The following is a 19,841-nucleotide window of genomic DNA, read 5'->3' as shown; positions in this document are numbered from 1 at the left end:
GCAATGGTGGAAGCAAGGGAACCAGCCTTTGACAGTGACCCATGTAAGAAATGATGGTGGCTTGCTATGGAAAACAGTATGGATGTTCCTTAAAAAACTAAAAAGAGAGTTGATCTCACCATATGATCCAGCAATCCCACGCCTGGGTGTATATCTGGAAAAGATGAAAACTCTAATTCGAAAAGATACATGTACCCCAGTGTTCATAGCAGCACTATTTACAATAGCCAAGACATGGAAGCAACCCAAATATCCATTGACAGATGAATGGATAAAGAAGATGTGATATATGTGTGTGTGTGTGTGTGTGTGGGTGTGTGTGTGTGTACGAATATTACTCAGCGATAAAAAAGAATGAAATATTGCCATTTGCAGCAACAGGGATGGACCTAGAGATTGTCATACTGAGTGAAGTAAGTCAGTCACAGAAAGACAAATATCATATGATATCACTTATATGTGGAATCTAAAAAAGTGATACAAATGAACTTATTTACAAAACAGAAACAGACTCACAGACACAGAAAACAAACTTATGGTTACCAAAGGGGAAAGGGGGTCAGGGAGGGATAAATTTGGAGTTTGGGATTGATAGATACACACTACTATATATACAGTAGATAAATAGCAAGGACCTACTGTATAGCACAGGGAACTATATTCAATATCTCGTAATAACCTATAATGGAAAAGAATCTGACAAAGAACAGATATATATGTATGTATGTATGTATGTATAACTGAATCACTTTGCTGTACACCTGAAACTAACACAACATTGTAAATCAATTATACTCCAGTATAAATAAATAAATAAATAAAAAGAAATGGTGTCTTGGAAGAAGATGCAGAGGAGATGGTGGTGAGGGAGGTCAGATTCCAGATCTATCCTGAAGGCAGAGCAGGCAGAATTTGCTAATGGATTAGATGTGGCCTGGGAGAGAAAAAGACACATGAAAGATACTCTGAGGCCTTGGGGGAGTAGAGGTGCCACTTACTGAGGTGGGAAAGATTGTTACAGCAACAAGTTTTGGGGGAAAGTCAGGAGTTGGTTTTGGGGCAGGTGAAGTTTGAGATACCAATTAAGCTTCCAGTGGCAATTGGGGCTGAGAAGTTGGCTCTACGAGTCTGGAGACCAGGGGAGAGTTCAGGCCGGCGATGCACATGGAAGCCAAGCCTATCCTCAGCCTTCCAGCATCCTCTCCAAGCAGACTCCACGTGCCTCAACTGACGTCCTCAGCCACATAGTGTAAGAACAACCTTGCCTGAAGCCAGCCTGGCGTCCTCACGCATCTTGCTCACCACCCTGGCCTTTGTTCTCAGGACTTGTTTGGCCTGATAAAGCGGGAGTTCTAGTGATGGCAAAAGCTGCTTAAGAAAGTACGATATTGATGGGTGCGATGCAGATCCTGTTTCCCTGACGAGCTATCTTTCACTGAAGAGACACATTATTGATGAAATTTCTTTTCTTCTAACACGTACAAGCAGCAGAATATGAAGATCTGGATAACTTCAGACTGGAGTCTTAGATGCCACAGAGAGACCAACGTTCAATCAAATTCATCTGGAGGGGGACCTACCATCAGGCCATGCACCCTCAAGTTAAACTCTTGGGCTATTATTTTGGGGGGAGTTGGTAAATTGTAAGCAAAGCAAGAAAATCACAGTGTTTTGTTTTTTGCATAAACCAACAAAAGTGAAATCAACCACATACTACAACCTGTCTGGAGCCTCATTTTTTGCTGCACTCAATTTGTCTTCTAGGTACCTGGTTAGCCCCTTACTAAAGTCATTTGCTGGCTGCTGGGAGCTTGACAAGTACTAACTATTCTCATCAGCTCCCCAACCCCGCAAACTAGATTCACAAAATTAAAAGTGGTAAAATTGGAAAGCCTGGAGAACACAATGTGTTCCAAATTATCCACAGAGCTTTAGAAACACAGACAGGTATGCAGACAGAGCTGGGCATGAAAATGCATGGTAGGTTATTTGAGTTTCCTCATCCTCAAGTGGTACTAGCCCCTCCCTACACGCCCTCCCCCCCATAGAAGGTTCTGTTGGGGGAGCTGAAGTAATGGTCATATGTACAAAGCCTGACATCTGAGTTCTCCTTCCGTTTGGGTATGAGAGGTCATTTACAGATCCTCACAGAGCTACTCTTCTGAGCCTGTAGAGGAAAGAAAGACGGCCATACCAGTCAGAAAACGACTCGACAGTGGCCCTCAGAGGGCTAGGCCAGTGCCAGGAAAAGGAAAGCTGCCGTTCCTCAGATCATCATGGCAGTATCAAAAGTGAAAAGAGGATTCTGCGGATCTGGCTGGTCCGCTTTGTAATTCAATGTCCATTGGCCCACCCTAATATTGGCCTTATCCTATTTTTGTGAAGCCAGCAGACGCATGTTTGCAGTCAGTCTGTCTGTCTGTTTGCACACCTGTCTGTGTATATTTTCTACCTACCCACCTGCCTGGCCTTTTCATTTCCTTAGCACCCAAAAGTAGAACTAGAGAGTTGGTAAGTTCCATAGAGTCGCCTTCTGGCACAACCCCTCGTTTTACAGATGGAGAAACCGAGGCCCAAAGAGAAATGACTGAACCAAGGTCTCACAGTGATTTTAACAGCAGAATCAGAATGTTAATCCCAAGTTGGCTGATTTTCAATTCTTGGTCTTCGTCCATCTCTGACTCAGCCTCTTGCTGCTTTGTTCGTCTTCCTTTCTTTTAAAAAAATTGTTTTTAATTGAAGTATAATTGATTTACAACGCTATGTTAATCACGGCAAAGTGATTCAGTTATTCACATATCCTGTGATAAACCATAATGGAAAAGAATATAAAAAAAATAAATCTTACAAAACGTCTTCCTTTCTTTATCTCTGCATTTCTGCTCCTCTCTCCGTCTTTGTCTCTGTCTCTCGTACACACAAGCCTTGGGAAATCAATCTTGGTTTGGCACGTGCCTTACTTTTGCAACATTTTCTCACAAATGCTCACATCCCTATAACATAAATACTTCGTCAACCCCCATTAATTTACTGCATTGTCTCAGCTCCAAGCTTCGGTCATGTCTTGGTAATATCTCCTTTTGCTAAAAAGGCCAAACTAAGCACCTTTATTATGCCACAGATGTTGCTTTCACCTGTGGGATTATTATAACTCAGAAATATCTCAAGGCTAGTTACTTGAATTAATTTTTATGATACCTCTTCTACCCCCAAGTTGACCCTGACCTTAGAGTATTTAAAATACTGTGCATATTTCCCCATGGCAAATTGAGAATCCACTTTTAATTTGATCCATACTTTTCCAGTGTAACTTGTTGATAGTTAAAAAAAAGAGAAAGAATATTGCTTGCTTTTTCATCCCCAATTGAAAAAATAACACTATAATCTATTGCATATTATACACAAAACAGCTTTCAACTTGAAAAGTCACAAAAACAGAGAGAATACTCTCTAGAGGTTTCACAAATCCTGGAGAATGTGACTTGCCACTTTCTGTTTTCTTTGAATTTATATGAGAAAGGAAATGAGCATATTTCTTTGTGACGGATATGGTTTCCAGTTGTTGTCTGTTTTAGATTATAAGCTCCCAGAAGACAGGGCTGTCTTAATCCTCTGCTCAGTGGCTATTTAGCGTTTGATGTAAACAGGCAATGAATCTGCTTTTGCCTCAGCTGCAGTTGCTGCTAGAAATGGAGCTGGTGTTGCAAAAAGAAAAAAAAAAGAAAATCAAGGCTGGCTTCTCACAACAGGTCAGCTGAGGGTTACTCTGACCCAGTCTGATTCTGCATTCAAGGACAAACTCTAGAATATTCCTTATAAACTCCACTTATTTTGAAGCTAGATTTCACAATTCTACCTGCCTTTAAAAATTGGCAAATAGATTTTGTAAAATTGAAGTATAGTTGATTTACAAGGTTGTGTTAGTTTCAGGTGTACAGCAAAGTGATTCAGTTATACATACATATATATCTATTTTTTCAGATTCTTTTCCCTTATAGGTTATTACAAAAGTAGAGTTCCCTGTGCTATAGAGTAGGTCCTTGTTGGTTATCTATTTTATGTATAGTAGTGTGTATATGTCAGTCCCAAACTCCAATATGTATGCAGGTGAATCATACCAAGGCTGCAAAGAGATTTATTTCAGGTAAAGAACATGAGCATACCTGCTCCATCACTTGCTCTCATAGAATAGTTCCCTCAGTCGCTTCTGACCCAATAGCCTCAACCTAGCGCAGACTCTTTAAGGTACTAACCGTGTACCTTTATATTAGCATGCGCCATATTCCGTCACACATTTATTCCTGTCTCCCCAGTTCGACTGGGCGTACCATAAAGGTAGCATCTCTCTCTGATTCACCTTTGTGCCCTCAGTGCCTGGCACAGTGTCTGGCAGAGCAGTTGCTCAAGTAGACACCCCCAGAGCAGATCAATGCTTTTCAAAGTGGGGGGCTAAAATGACACTAAAGATGCAATTAAATGGCAATCATTGGTGTCCTCCCATTTTACAAAAGCATCTTTATTAGCCCTCTTTACTGAGGACACAATCAAGATTTCTAGAACACATGGAATCACTAAAGAGAAGTGGACACCACTTACGTTAGCACGGGAAGGAGCACACAAAGGGTTTTCGGTTCTCCTATCATGGCTTCCTTCATCCGTTCATCTTAACATTGTTGCTTATAAACATTTTCCTTTTTTTTACAGTCAAATTGATTATATCTCATCAAAATGGTATATTAGCATTCTACAGATTTATTTGATACAAAATAGCATAAATGAAATTTCATTTTATTGGGGCTAATAAAATGAAAGGACTAAATTATAAGCTGTCATCACCAAGTTTCATGCATTACAGCTGTATTACATAGTATGAAATATCTCAATATTTATTTTATATCCCACTCCCAATCCTAGGATAATTTTTACCAACACAATAGTTAAAGTGCATTTGCCAGTGATGACAAGGATTAACCAGAATAAAAGAAAAGCAGGGAAATAGAGACAGTGCTATTGATAGCGAAATATGCCTAAATAATCATTGAAGGACAGTACCCATTGCTTGACTCCTTTCACTGCATTTAAAAACAAAGACGTGTAGGGCTTCCCTGGTGGCGCGGTAGTTGAGAGTCCGCTTGCCGGTGCAGGGGACACGGGTTCGTGCCCCGGTCCGGGAAGATCCCACATGCCGCAGAGCGGCTGGGCCCGTGAGCCATGGCCGCTGAGCCTGCGCGTCCGGAGCCTGTGCTCCACAACGGGAGAGGCCACAGCAGTGAGAGGCCTGCGTACCGCAAAAAAAAAACAAACCCAGAGAAGTGTATAGCACTACTCAGCACAGAATGTATTTTTATTGGCACTCAAAAAATATTACATTAAGTACATATAACCCTCATTTGGGACCAAAACTATTATCCATCAATTTGATCTTCCATATGAGACCGGGCTCCATGTCATTTTTGATGTTTCCAAAAATCATGTCCACCCACAAAGGATAACATTTGTCCCCAGTGAGTTTATTCCAAAGATGACCCATTCCCTATCTAGCACTCTGCTTATTTCTTTCACAACACCTATCACAATCTGGACGTGCTTTATTGACTTGCTTACTTTGGATGGTCTGTATCCATCACAGAATGTAAACTCCCTGAGAGCTTTACCTGTCTTATTCAATTGTCAAATCCCCAGCACTAAGAATAGTGCTGGCTTATGGGAGGTGCTCAATAAATATCTCTGTAATGACTGAACAAATTAATTACAAATAGATCTTCAACTACAGCACTAGACAATCACCAAGCTGGAGGTCCCCTCCTGGCTCCCCCAAATCTACTGATGGCCATCACCTGTTTCCTTCAGTCTCAATATGACTGAGTGCCAACCACATTTGATTGCAGGCCATGAAAAGAAGTGAACGAGAGTGCCTATTGCAAAGAGGTGGAACACCTCTTCCATGAGAAGAGGAAATCAGAGTTCTTGTGCTTGAGATTGCTATAGGACAGAAGGTTGAGAAAGGGGACCATCCCCTAGTTATTCCACTTTCACTGGGCACTCAGATTAGACATGCAGTGCTCTAGCACTCACGTTCATGTAGATTGAATTTAAAGTCGACCTCAAGAGTATTATTTTATTTATAAATATTTTACTAGCATTGTAAAATAGACACTGAAGGTGCTCATATAGAAAGGAATAAATGAGGCTTACAGAACTTTCCGGGTGGATGGCTTAACATGAGGTTTTACGATCACCGAGTATTAAACCACATGGCTCTTCAATGATATAACATTGTATGGTTTTCAGGGAATCTTCATTCAAAGCTCCTATCCTGTCATCCTATTTCATTTTCTCAAAAAACATACCAGCATTTAAAACTAATTAATTTTTTGAGGTTCCCTTAGTTTATTTCACCCTTATGAATTTCAGAAAACCCTCAGTGTTTCCCACATAACCAGAAATTGTCTCATTAATTAGTCGAGAAAGGTTATTTGAGCAAAAGAATATCCCAGTGACTATTTTCCCCTGCATAGGTTTGGAAGGTAGGCTATGGTCTAAAAGGTGTTTGTGAAAGCATCACATAATGTTCATTTCTTCCCTGTAGCTTTTATTCCTTTTCATGCAAACAAGCTGTAATGGGCTTAAGAAACTCTTTATTTTGCCTCATGCATCATCTCTGACGTTGTCAAATCAATTCATATGAAAAAATCACAGAAAGACTATGCACAGGCTCCTCATAAAGTCTTATGCACATTTACACGTTAATACAGGAACAATCAGTAAAGGCCACTAAAAGGCCCACCTATGCCCGTTTAGAATGACTCTGACATTCCACAGTTGTACATGAGCAGCCTTCTTTTAGGGCTCCCGAAAAATGAACAAGAATTCCCAGAGAGGGCTTCCCTGGTGGCGCAGTGGTTGGGAGTCCGCCTGCCGACGTAGGGGACACGGGTTCGCGCCCCGGTCCGGGAGGATCCCACGTGACGCGGAGCGGCTGGGCCCGTGAGCCATGGCCGCTGAGCCTGCGTGTCCGGAGCCTGTGCTCCGCAACGGGAGAGGCCACAACAGGGAGAGGCCCACGTACCGCAAAAAAAAAAAAAAAAGAATTCCCAGAAAAGAGAAGGTAAACTGTGCCCCGTGGCGAGCAGAAATAAAGTTGGAAATTGTAAAAGCCATGAGAAAAAGACCAATGTGCAACCAAATGCCGTTTACACATGGTGTCTGGCATATCCAGGGCCCAAATTATGAAAGTTGAAAAGTTTTCAAACTGCATCAGGCCTTGATGAAGCCCCGTTATAATTCCAGTGTCTGGCTGATAAGGCGATGCTGAGCTGTCCAGAAAATCAACGGAGCGAATTGGATGGGCAGCCAATGAAAGTGAAGGGACAGGAAGCCCCATGGTGCCACAGTGACAGTCATTTTTTTTTCCTAGGTGCAATTTTAGAATTTCAAAGAAGGCTATTTGCCAATAGGAAATATTTCAACTCTGGAAGGGGAACAGAAATAATCTAATAATTTCTACCTTGTAAAATAGTGTTCTCCATTTTATGTGCTCATAAGATCTCCTATGATATATAGTTGTACTACGAACGCTCTGGACAAGACAGTGAGACCAAACTAACAGAAGATATTGCACACACACACACACACACACACACACAAACCACCTAGAAGAGTGAAACAGAAAGACAAGGCAGAGGCAACACACACCTGGAAAAGGATTCAAGGTACTGAGAACCTAAAATAAAAGACATTTAAATCTTTTGATGGAGAAAGGGCTAGAGCTGTAATTAAGAATGAGCATTAAAGAAATGATGTATACACTTAACCATGGAGCCCCAGTCTATAGCCACGATTCTTCCTGTCTTCATTTATTTCAACTGAATCTTGCATTTTAGGCTCTATTTCCAATCCAGCTACTCTCTCCTCTTTGTGACCCTGGACTAGCAGCTGGCCCCAAAGCCTCCAAAATAAATGCACTTTACCTATTCCTGAGGGATTTTGCCCCCTTTCATTGATAAACTTCTGTGAGAATAATGAACTACCAGTGCTGTGAACAGAAGTAGCACCCAGAATTAAACAGCAAAAGCAAGCAAACAAGATTCCCAGGTAGCACAGGTAATTCCAAATCAAGGCCCCAGACAGGATGCAGTTGACCTAGATCCTTGTTCTGAGTCTGCCACAAACTAGCTGTGTGTACTTAGATAAGTCACTGTCTTGGTGGGTATCTATTTCCTCACCCGCACAACATTACAGCCTTTTAATGAGAGCCATACAGGAACTCTCTGTGCTATCTCCCTCACCTCTTTCCATAAGCTCTATTCTTCTTCAATGTCAAGATACTGTGACGGTAAATCAGAGACGCACTTCTTTGGAGTTTCCAAACCCTCTTGGATCTTCTTCTTCGGACTCCCTGACCACCAAATCAAGCCCAACTTTTCTCTGGACTTTCAGAAGACTGAATTCCTAAAATCTAGTCATGGAGCTGATTCTTGTGTTTAGAACATGGCGAGTATCTGAATAATAAGTGGAATAGTAGCAACATAGAAGGGAGTTGCCAGTGGACTTCAGATGTTGGTGACTTTCTATGTCTTCCACCCTCTCCAAACCTGCGCCTCCTGCTTCCCCATCTTCTCCCACAAAGCCCAGTGCAGCAAATGTAGGGAAGGTGTGGGGAAGTTAGGGAAGGCCAGCTTTCCAGCTCCTACTTTAGTTCCTAACTGGGCTTTGGCCAGGTGCTGAGGCAGACAGCACAGCCATGGCTGCAAGAATCCTGAGTGGCCCTCTAAGAGTTAAGATGCTTTATCCTGGCACCTAACACACTAGTGGGCAACACCTATGCCATGTCATTTTGAAGCCAACTTAGAACGCCTTCCTTCGTTTCAGTGGAATTTGGTTCTTTTTGGAGATTTCCTGTGGGCAGGCTGAAAAGACAGTGAATTTTCAGATATTCACATATAAGAAGTTGACAGTTACGTTTGTGGTGTTGAATTGTTGCCCTCGCTGGCAGAGGTTAAAACAAGAAGCAATGTTTTAACTTCTTGTGACATTTACAAGAATTGTAGAGCTGGCTTTTGCTGGAAAACGTATGCTTAATCTACGCAGTTCTGATACACTGGAAAATGTTCCTACACATCCACTTTACAAAATTAAACAGAATGTTGGAAAGAGATCTTGGCCCACGTCTCTGAAAACAACTAATTGTACCACTTTAGAGCTAGAAAGAACCTAGGGATCATCTACTTGGAACACTGGTTTTATAGATGAAGAAACAGGCTCAGAGAAAGGAAGTGCTATGTCTAAGGCCATATAGCAGGGAGATCCTTCTCTTCTGATCCTCAAGCCGGCGCTCTTCCCCCCACAGAAGTGGGCAAAACCAAACACCACCACAATTACTAACCTTTCATGCCTGTGTTTTTCTTTCAACAGGTAGTTTGTCTTGAGTAACAAAAGTGCTTTGAGTAATCAAGTAGAATATCCCTAAGGGTTAGTAGGCTTATTTACATTCAATGACAGGGAAGTGGGTTAATCTGCCGAATTCTAATGCTGACAAAGATAAGAAAAGTATGGAACAGAAGTTTAACAGGGAGCATACTTTGGGTTACACTTCAGGACTAGCTAAGGGGAGGTGGTCCTAATGACAGAACGGCCAGGATCAGCAAAATTAGAATTGGTACTGAAGCCAGGAAAGTATGAAATAGAGGAAACCAAAGAGCCCATACAAAGTGTTGGTGAAATCTGTACAAAACCAATAAAACAAAGAGCAAACTTCACCCTGATCACACTCCACCCATCCAGTCACTCTCTGTCCACTTTTGTTTTATTTTTTCATGACATTTATCACTCTCTGAGATTAGCTTGTATATTTGTTTATTTCCTGTCTCCCTCCAACACGTGTGCATGTGAGTGTGCGCGCTCACACACATACACCCAACATGCCCTTTAAGAAACACAAGAACAGAAACCTTGCCTGTCTTATTGTCCCCAATGCCTAGAACAGTGCCTGGAACATAGTAAGTGCTCAGTGGATATGTTTTGAATGAATAAATTTGAGAAAGGTAAAAAATGTTAGACTACAATTGCGGCAAACTGAGAACAAACACATCCAAGACTATAAATTCAAGGATGTTTTTATTATTCTTACTTCCAGTTAGAAAAAGAGAAGTAGGACTTCCCTGGTGGCGCAGTGGCTAAGAATCCGCCTGCCAATGCAGGGGACACAGGTTCGAGCCCTGGTCCGGGAAGATCCCACATGCCGTGGAGCAACTAAGCCTGTGCGCCACAACTACTGAGCCTGTGCTCTGGAGCCCGCGAGCCACAACTACTGAAGCCCGTGTGCCTAGAGCCTGGGCTCTGCAACAAGAGAAGCCACCGCAATGAGAAGCCGGCGCACCGCAATGAAGAGTAGCCCCCGCTCGCCACAACTAGAGAAAGCCCGCGTGCAGCAACAAAGACTCAATGCAGCCAAAAATAAATTAATAAAATAAATAAATTTTTAAAAAAAGAATAAGAGAAGTACATCAACGTCTCTAATTCATTTAGGGCAAGAGGAATAGGAACGCTGGTCAATATGTGCACCATTATTAGGACAGCTTTTGTGCCATGAAGGTTCTGAAGGGGGTGCTGTCACCGTAAAGGGGAGTGGTACCATCTACAGATCCATAGCAGGACTTTGGGGCATCAAGTTTGCTTTCCAAGATTACAAATGCAATGAGGGATCTTTGGGACCTGAGGGTAACCTTGAAGGGGACTTTGAAATGGACAGCTGTGTCCAAGAACACTTGGATTTAAGACTTGCAAACAAAGGGCCATGCCAAATTTCTAAAGAGGAAGCTGGGGTGCATCCAGGAAGGCAAGGAACTCACCCAGTTTTCTAGACCATTACAATTTGCAGGGTCTGATGACCTCCACATATTCCATAGGGCAGTAATTCAACTGGGAGGGATTGTACTTAATTTTGGGAAGGAGGGGAATAAGGTCACCCTCCTTCAAAAGGAATATTGTCCCCAGTGCTAATGCTAAAAGCTAGGTCTGTAGCTTCTGTAAGAATAGTTTATTTAGAAAGAATTCTCCTAACAATACTATACACATTAACCAAGATTTGTCTATCCCTTTGCTCTAAGTTTTAGGTTAGACGTAATCATTCCTACTCTGAAACACCAAGAGCCAACTTGAAATGTAAAATCCCAAAGTAATTCAGTATTTGCTAAAGTTAAAGGAAGTAATCAATTTCTAATTGGAATTTAGGCACATTCCTTTCCCACTTTAGCACTGTCTTTATTTCCCTTAAGTTCCTCTTTGGTCATTACGATTTTCAGCAGGGTTGTAGTCATTGAATAACCTGTCACACACTGCAGATATTTTGAGACCAAATTAAACTCTCAATGTACTTGCATATAACTAAAGAAAACTGTATTAGACACTTCAGGACAAAGACTCTGTATGTTCTGTATTGACAGCCTGTTGCTCCACAGAGAGTGTGGCATCTAGTAGGTGTCCAGTAAATATTCGCAGAATAAATGAAAGAAAAAATCTATCTCCCCTCTGATAGAATTATTTTCACACATTCAAAATCTCAGGTATATCTGACCAGGCATGTGTGTATGTGTCTATTCCCACATGCTCATCCTTCAGGATGAAGACATTATCCGTCCTCTGGGCATGTATGTTTGTATAACAAAACACCGAAGCAAGATTCACCATACAAACTGTCCCAAGAAAGATCATTTTAATTAACATTTCCTCAAACATACCAACATTCCAGCACCTAAAAACTGATCTCGATTTTCATTTAGGCGAGCTGTTCCCTCTTCCCTAGAAAACATACACCTTTGAAAGTTTCCATTGCCAATTTGTATCTCCAGTTCATAACAGAAATTCACAGTTAACTTGTCATGCTTTCCCTGGAAAGCTCGGTTTGAACCACTTTGCTAACTTAGACTACTTTTACTTCTGCTCAGACGACTGCCCGCGACTCTTAATACTTCTTGAAGCTAGATTCCCCCATCTGCATTCCTGAGGCAGGATGACAAAAGCCAGACTACACTTCAGCCTCCTAGGATATCCTGCCCTGGAGATGCTCAGCAGGCAATTGGAAATTGGAGTTAGCCTGGAGCTCCGGAATAAGTTAAGAATTAGAGAGGTCAATTTGGGAATCATTAGTGTAGAGGTGAAAGGTGAAGCTATGTCAGGAGATGAAATTACCCAGAATGAGAACATAGCAAGAGAAGAGAAGCAGATCAATGACAGGACCTTGGGAATTGCTTCATTGAAAGGGGCGGGGGTGGGGCGGTGAGGAGGAACGCTGTGTGTGTGTGTGTGTGTGTGTGTGTGTGTGTGTGTGTGTGAAAACAGATCCAACAAAGGAAACTTAAGAACTGTTGAGAAGAAGACAGGAGGTAAACCAAGATAACTGAGGAACGCTTTCAAGCAAGAGAAGATGTGTAAAAGTTCCATAACCTCCGAAGAGCTCAAGAATATTGAAGCCAGAGAGGCCACTGGATTTTGAAACATGGTGGTCACAGATAGCCTTTGGGAAAGCAGTCTTTCGGGTGAACTCTGTGTGCCCATATGCGGATGTGAATAGGTGTATATGCACGTACACCAAACCACCATAAGATGGAATATTAGTATTGAAGGAGGCTGGTACTGGGTGTACCAGACAATGGTGGTAACAACCACTACCATTTATTGACTGTTTACTATGTGCCGGGAACAGTGCTAAGCACTTCATATGCCCGATCTCAGTTTAATCCTTGAAACAACTCTATAAGGTGTCTACGTTTTATATGTGAAGAAACAAAGTCCACAGAGGTTAAAGAAATGACTCAAGATCACACTGCTAGAAAGCGGCAGCACCAGGATCAGACCCAAGGACAGTTTGACTCTAAAAGCCCATACTCTCAATCACTGAAGTAATACTTCCATATGCTGACCTTAGCAAGGTAATCTGTGCATGAGGGGAAGAGAGCTGATACATTGGTTGAGTGTCTCCTATTGCCAAGGGCTTTGCATAGGACATCGCCTTTCACATATATATCATCAACATCATGGCTATGTTTAGGCAAACTGTATAAAGGCATATTTTTAAAAATCTGATTCACTTTTTTGGAAAAAATAGTTGAAGCTGTATGATTCCAAAACAACCAGTTATAATTCAAATGTATTTACTACAATAGCTCCCAAGGGTTCGAAAGTTAAAAAAAAAAAAGTGTGGCATCATTGATTTGGTGGTTGTTACTGATATTCAAGTTACTGACAAACTCATCTGAAAAGTGAGGAAATTTCACAGGATAATCTTAAAGGCCTCCTCCAGCCTTGACTTTTTATGATTCTCATATGCAGGTCTAATGTCAATAGTTTTAAAGGCATGGAATATGAAATAGAATGTAAATGCAGCAGCAGAACTGGTTTGTATGTCAGTATCCTTTTATTCCTTAAATTTATAGAATTTATAGGGCCCACTGTTAAAATATTATAAAAATAGTCCTTGGTTGTTTGTGGCCTTGACTGCTAACTTAAGTAGAAGCTTGGAAACTCCATCACAAAACGATACGCTGAAAATCCAGCCAAATAATTTGCTTCCAACCAACTGCAGCCCTTATAATACGGCTGGCTATAGGAAAAAGAGAGAAAGAGAGAGTGGCAAACACCCCGGCAGTTAATGTTTTTGCTGTCTATAGAAAAACAAATGAGGTTCTGGTCTGAAACAATTAGCATCGCTGTTAATTGTGCATGTGTGAAGCAATAAGGCAAGGCGTTTGGGATGGCTCCCACTGACTGTTCCCTTCTTTCTCTGGATTAGAAAATCCATTCAGACAACTGAATAATAGCAAGCATTTATGCAAATTGTTAATTATGAGGCAGAGATAATCATAATCTTGTATATTTATAAAAGTGCATGTACAATAGGGATTACCAAATGAATTGTTGCTTTATTATTTTACTAGTGGTCGAAAAACATGCTAGCCTTGCAAATAGCTTTCATACATCATTCAGTCCACCAGAATTAAACATGGCCCCCATGGATGTTTACCAAAGCCAATTCTTTTCCATCTCACCATCTGTATTCCTCTCTTCCTTTCTCACAAACTAAGAGCAGGTATAAATGATTCTGATAATAACTTCTGGTCAAACTGATCAGCCCCATAATAAACATAAAGAAATAAGTCAAGATTTGCTTTGTAACATAGCAAAACTGTTAGAGAGAGATGATTCTGGCATGGAGCAAATTTCAAAACAAAAATAAAACAAAATTCTCAATATTTTACCTGTGAAAGCCATTATAGGAATAATAGTCCCTAGGTTAATTGTCCATTATCTTAATGGTCATCCACTCCATTTTATTTTACAGATGAGGAGGTCAAGGTTCACAGCAGACATAGGACTTGAGCAAAGTCACCCCACTAGTTAGTGGCAATACCTAGTACTCTTGCCACCATGACACATCCAATCTCTGATGCTTAAATGCCCTCCTATACTACTATTGTGTGATTAGCTGTCTATGTGTGTCTATACCATTTATCTCAATGAATTTTAATCTGACTATGGAATTAAACCCTGAATTTACTCTTCTTAGATGTCAAATAAATCCACTGAGGCCCTGATGGGAATATGGAAGGCCAGCTACTGAAAGCCAAACTGGGCATCTAAGATACGGTCGATCTGCTCTATTTTAATGAGTCTGCCCTAGTGGAGGAATCCTAAGGCTATAACCTTTGCTCTTCCTAAGCTATCTGGCTAGGGAACAAATGATGTAGGTGGGTAGGAAGAGAAAGTAGAGACACTGGTAAACCTTTATGGAGCCAATAAGCCTAGAGTAGGCCAAATACGGTACTGGTGTGCAGGATGATCTTAGAAGACCACGTGCCAAGCAACGAGAGCCACATTTACAAAACGGCTTACAATTCTCACCGCCTCTTCAGCACTGATGGCAATATGATGTCACAGCTTGTGGCAATAGTCGTTGCCTGGAAAGACACTATTCTGTCGCATTCTCAACAGCCCCTCCCCCTGACAGTTAGGAACTTTCCTGTGTTTGATTAGACTTGCTCTGCTGCAGAGTTTATGTCACAAAGGCCCCTGGCCTATGGGATTACTCTACCTTGCAAGTCTACACATGTACATACTTTACAAGCCCCTGGTATTTTCCAGTAATTGATTTCCCTTCAATAAAATGCTGACCTAGGTGTTCCCTAAACCACCATCCAGCCTAGTGACAGGCAGGTGGGCCTGAAGCACCATGGAGAAAACTTTGTTGATGGTGGGGTTTTCCTAACAGAACACTCTACTGTGTCATCCAATTTCAGCAAAAACGAAAAGAAGCTAGTAACCTACTGCCCAACTGTCTGGGGTGCTGGCCCTGAACTTCCGTCCCACTTCTGAACTAGGTCAGCTTTATAGCTGAGACTATAAGCTCCAGTAGTTTCAGCTGTTTTAAACTAAAAAAGAGCCCTGAAAAGAATCTGTCCAAGTGGAAACCAAACTATTTATTGTATGGAAATTAAACTGATAGGCAATGGCAGAGTCTACTTATTCTAGCTCACTTGGGTTCAGTTCAGCTAAAGATCCATTGTCACTTACCTTGCTGCATCTAGAATCTGAAAAATCCTCCACCTGTTAAAGGAACAGTAAAACCAGGTGCTAGCAAGAGCTTGGTAAGAGAGGAATTAAAATAATAAAAGTTTTCCATTTTGCTTTGATAACATATTTTTCCAGCTTTCCAAACCGCAAGGCAACAGCTCATGGATGGCTCCCCAACTTTGCTCCCCACTAGCTCCTCTCATGTAGTGGGGGATTATGAATCAGAGGGCTTAAAGGGGCAGGGCAGCACTGAGAGCCAAACCTCTGAAGGGCTATGGGCTGAGAATGATAGATCCTCCACTCGGTCGTTAACTAATTGCATTCCCCTTCACACATGCGATGGCAATCTAAGCAAAAAACAAAAGTCAATAAACCAAAACCCAGACCATACCAAACCAAGCACTATGGCATCCCTAAAACAGAAATGCCTGATTGAAAGAAGCTAGGAGGAATTTACAGGGATTTTTCATACCATCAGGGATATATGAAACACAAGTAACAAAAGGAAAAGAAAAGAAAGAATGATTAGACTTTGCGGATGCTTTTCAAACAGATGAAAATTCAAAGCACACAGAAAGTGATACATAAATCAGCACTAGTTCCTTCCACCCAAATGCAAGACATCCATCAAAGTAAGCAATGTCTCTCCATTCAAAAAATTACTCATCTGTTTTCATAATATATGTCTTAAGAGTCACAAAATACTAATTCTACTATGTGAATTTCTGATATCGGCAGGGACTGGGAAGTTGTGCACGGGTCAATTGCTAATTTGAGAGTTCAGATGGGCTCAGTTAGCTTTTTGTTTTACTATATTAAGCATGGGATATTATAATGTGGTAACACTTTTGTGCCCACAGCGAGTTATATGGCCTGGATATTTTCTTGAGAGAAGTGTTTCTTTACATCAAATATATCTGGAGGCTTTAGGAATGAGGTAAGAGAGACTTTTCATAGCACAGCTAGCAGCACAGGCCTTGCATCAGCATTTGAGAAGCAATATACAGCTCTTTTATCATCAGTTCTTGGCATGGCTAAGGCCCCCTTCCCTAGTTCTATGAGTTGTTAAGACTGGTGGAGAAGCAAGTGTTATGAAAACAAAAGTGATGTAGTTAATGACATCAGATCTGTTAGACAAGACACCTCCATTAGCTGACTCACCATCCAGGGCCCAATGTGATCCTCTTCCATTCCGGCCACAAGAAAGAAGTAATCTAGAGTATTCTGGCCTACCCCATGATTTAGTTTCCCTACACAGTGAAGAAAGGGTAGTACCCCTTCTACTGAACTCAGCTTCATGAACAAAATATAATACAACTTTGGGTGAAAAATAAAAACAACAACAACATGAAAACGTAAAGTTATATGTTGAATCTTAGTGCTAGAAAATTCCAAAGTCAAATATGTAGCCCTTTCCAAAACTATAATTTTACTTTTGCTGCATTAATAGAAATCCTCAAATAATATAAGTACGTACATAGTTTATGTATATTGATGTCTATGGGGACCAGAGCAAATTTAACTTTGCCTCTTGAGATTTTTTTAAAACTTTCTATGTAAGTTTCTCAACTGTCTATTAAAGTTTTCTCAGGGATTACACTTTTGGAAGCTCATTGCCTTACCTGGGAGTCCAGGTTGCCAGAGGTGGATTATTCAGTGGTGAGCCAGGAAGATGTTACAGGTACACCCAATCAAAAGGGTGGGCAGTCATCGGAAGTGAATCAAATGCCATGAGGAAAAAGATAAAAAGGAGAGGCATACTGATTAGAAAAAAAATGAATTAACTTTACAAGTCCATTTTACTTACACGTACACACACACACACGCACACACTCTTTGGAAAGGTTCTTAAATGGAATCTTCTTAAAAAGACCCTTTAATAAAATGAAAGGATAATTATGTAATGTGATAGAGGTGCTAATTATCACTATAACAGCAATCATATTACAACATATAAGTGTATCAAATGAACACATCGTACACCTTAAATTTACACAATGTTATGTGTCAAATATATTCAATTAAAAAATCACCCCCCACAAAAAATGTCATTTATTATGTGACAGGCATCATTATAGGTACTTAAGGATACGGCAGTGAGCAAAACGGACGCAAATCTCTGCCTTCACAGAGTTTACAATTTTGTGGAAGATGTTTTTATACCATCTGTTTGGAAAAGAGTTCCACAGAAATATACTGTATGTTATGAACTCTAGGAAAATGTTTCTCCTAGTTTTATTTATGTATTTATGTATGGAGAACATATCCACTGGCATCAGATTCAACATCTGTATTAGAAAGGCTTCTCTTTCTGATTGGAAAGGACATTATTTCTTTTCATGATTTCTCCGTGTGGAAACTTCCCCCCCGCCCCCCACCAAAGTTTCTTTTTAGTGAGGCCATTTGCTGTTCATAGAATTCCACGTGCATATACCTTGAAATACTGTGAAAACAAGAAGTCTCTAGATGGCAGCTTCATAATACTGTGGAGTACCACATCCCAGCAGGGTTTTTCTCATTGGATGCTCTAGTGTTCTGTACCACTCTGAGATTGGACTCATCAGCCCTCAGCAAGCCACCTCTTGAGAAAGCAACAGCAGGTGGTGGACAAAAGGAGCTGTGCTTCTCATGCCCATGACCCAGACACTGGCTGGAGAAGAAGCAGTAAGAGTAACCTTCTGGACCAAGGTTCAAGATGGGACCAAATATCTCTCAAGTGACAGCTACTACCTAAATGTTAAATTAGCAGGAAAGGAATAAAGACACAGACCTATTAGAGAATGGACTTGAGGATATGGGGAGGGGGAAGGGTAAGCTGTGACAAAGCAAGAGAGTGGCATGGACATATATACACTACCAAACGTAAGGTAGATAGCCAGTGGGAAGCAGCCGCATAGCTCACAGAGATCAGCTCGGTGCTTTGTGACCACCTAGAGGGGTGGGATAGGGAGGGTGGGAGGGAGGGAGACGCAAGAGGGAAGAGATATGGGAACATATGTATATGTATAACTGATTCACTTTGTTATAAAGCAGAAACAAACACACCATTATAAAGCAATTATACTCCAATAAAGATGTAAAAAAAAAAAGCAGGAAAAGAAAAAGATGAAAATGAAGGGAAAACACACACACACATATACATACATATATATATATATATATATATATATATATATATCAGTGGAAAAATGGGAATTGAGGGGGAGACTTGGGAGCCCCCAAAACTCCAGATAGGGATTCGTGCTAACTAGAAACCTCAAATGATGACACCTACCCCCTGGCATTTAGATTCTCAGGGTAGGTGCTTAATGCTTCAGAATTTAAAAAGTGAAGCTTTCTAAGCACAGGGAACTATATCCAATACCCTGGGATAAACCATAATGGAAAAGAATATAAAAAAGAATGTATGCATATGCATAACTGAATCACTTTGCTGTACAGCAGAAATTAACACAACACTGTAAATCAACTATACTTCAATTTTTTGTAAAAAGTGAAGCTATCTATTCACTTTGACATTAAGGATCCAAATTAAGATGTAGGAGAAACAGGATGATGTAAAAATCCGAGAGCCTCTGCCTAAAAATCTGGACTCCTGGTTTCTAATCCCGTTTTGCCAATGACTCATTTGATCTTGGGCAAATTCTCTTCTCCACTCTCTCAGGGAGCCATATGAAAAGAGGGATTTTCACAAGGTGGTTTGTAAAAATCCTCCAGTTCCAATATTTTTGTAATTCTCTAATAGCTTTGCCTTTCATTTTGGTGCCAAGTTAGTTAAAAGGACAGAAATCTCTAGTCATTTTCTCAGTACAACATGCTATTAGTAGTTCAGAGAGCCCAGAGCCCCACAGTCTGAGCCTACAAGTGGATGAAAACGTGGCCAAAACAATAACAGCCAAGTTGAAATGCAGCCGATCATCATTCTGTCCAGGGAAACAGCTTTGTTTATTTGAAATAGAGAGTGGCTGGTTCTCTAGGATGGAAAAGTTCTACAAGTAAACTTAACTGAGAATAACAAGGAAAATCTAATTGATAAACAATTAACACCCACCCGCCCTTCTCTTTCTGCTCGTGCAGCTGCTTCATCTGCCGGGAGCCTGGGATGCTGGCGATTGCTGTCAATTAGCAGAGACCTCCACAGCCACACTCTCCCAGATAAAGGCTTACATAGATGCTCATATTTTGCAAAGGGTGGTTAAAACAAAACAAAACAAAAACCCACCAACACTGTTTTGGTCTAATGGCAAATCTGTGGCAGACAATACACTCTGGGA

The 19,841-nt window shown here is 41.0% G+C and overlaps 1 protein-coding gene across 2 annotated transcripts in view; it reads right to left on the bottom strand.

The window, feature by feature from the left end:
* HS6ST2 (heparan sulfate 6-O-sulfotransferase 2) overlaps positions 1 to 19,841 on the bottom strand; it is a 288,368-nt gene that overhangs the window by 61,961 nt on the left and 206,566 nt on the right. Inside the window, exon 3 of one of the 2 annotated variants that reach the window (XM_060137873.1) lies at positions 15,568 to 15,600. The exons of the other annotated variant lie outside the window; for it this stretch is intronic. Coding sequence (XP_059993856.1) covers positions 15,568 to 15,600 — 33 coding nt within the window. The remainder of the gene's footprint in view (positions 1 to 15,567; positions 15,601 to 19,841) is intronic. 2 annotated transcript variants of the gene reach the window in all.

This window comes from Lagenorhynchus albirostris, chromosome X (assembly GCF_949774975.1).
Source record: "Lagenorhynchus albirostris chromosome X, mLagAlb1.1, whole genome shotgun sequence".
In the NCBI taxonomy this organism is placed as follows: Eukaryota; Metazoa; Chordata; class Mammalia; order Artiodactyla; family Delphinidae; genus Lagenorhynchus; species Lagenorhynchus albirostris.
The sequence above is the reverse complement of the archived record's forward strand: the minus strand, read 5'-3'. Positions and strand labels throughout refer to the sequence as shown.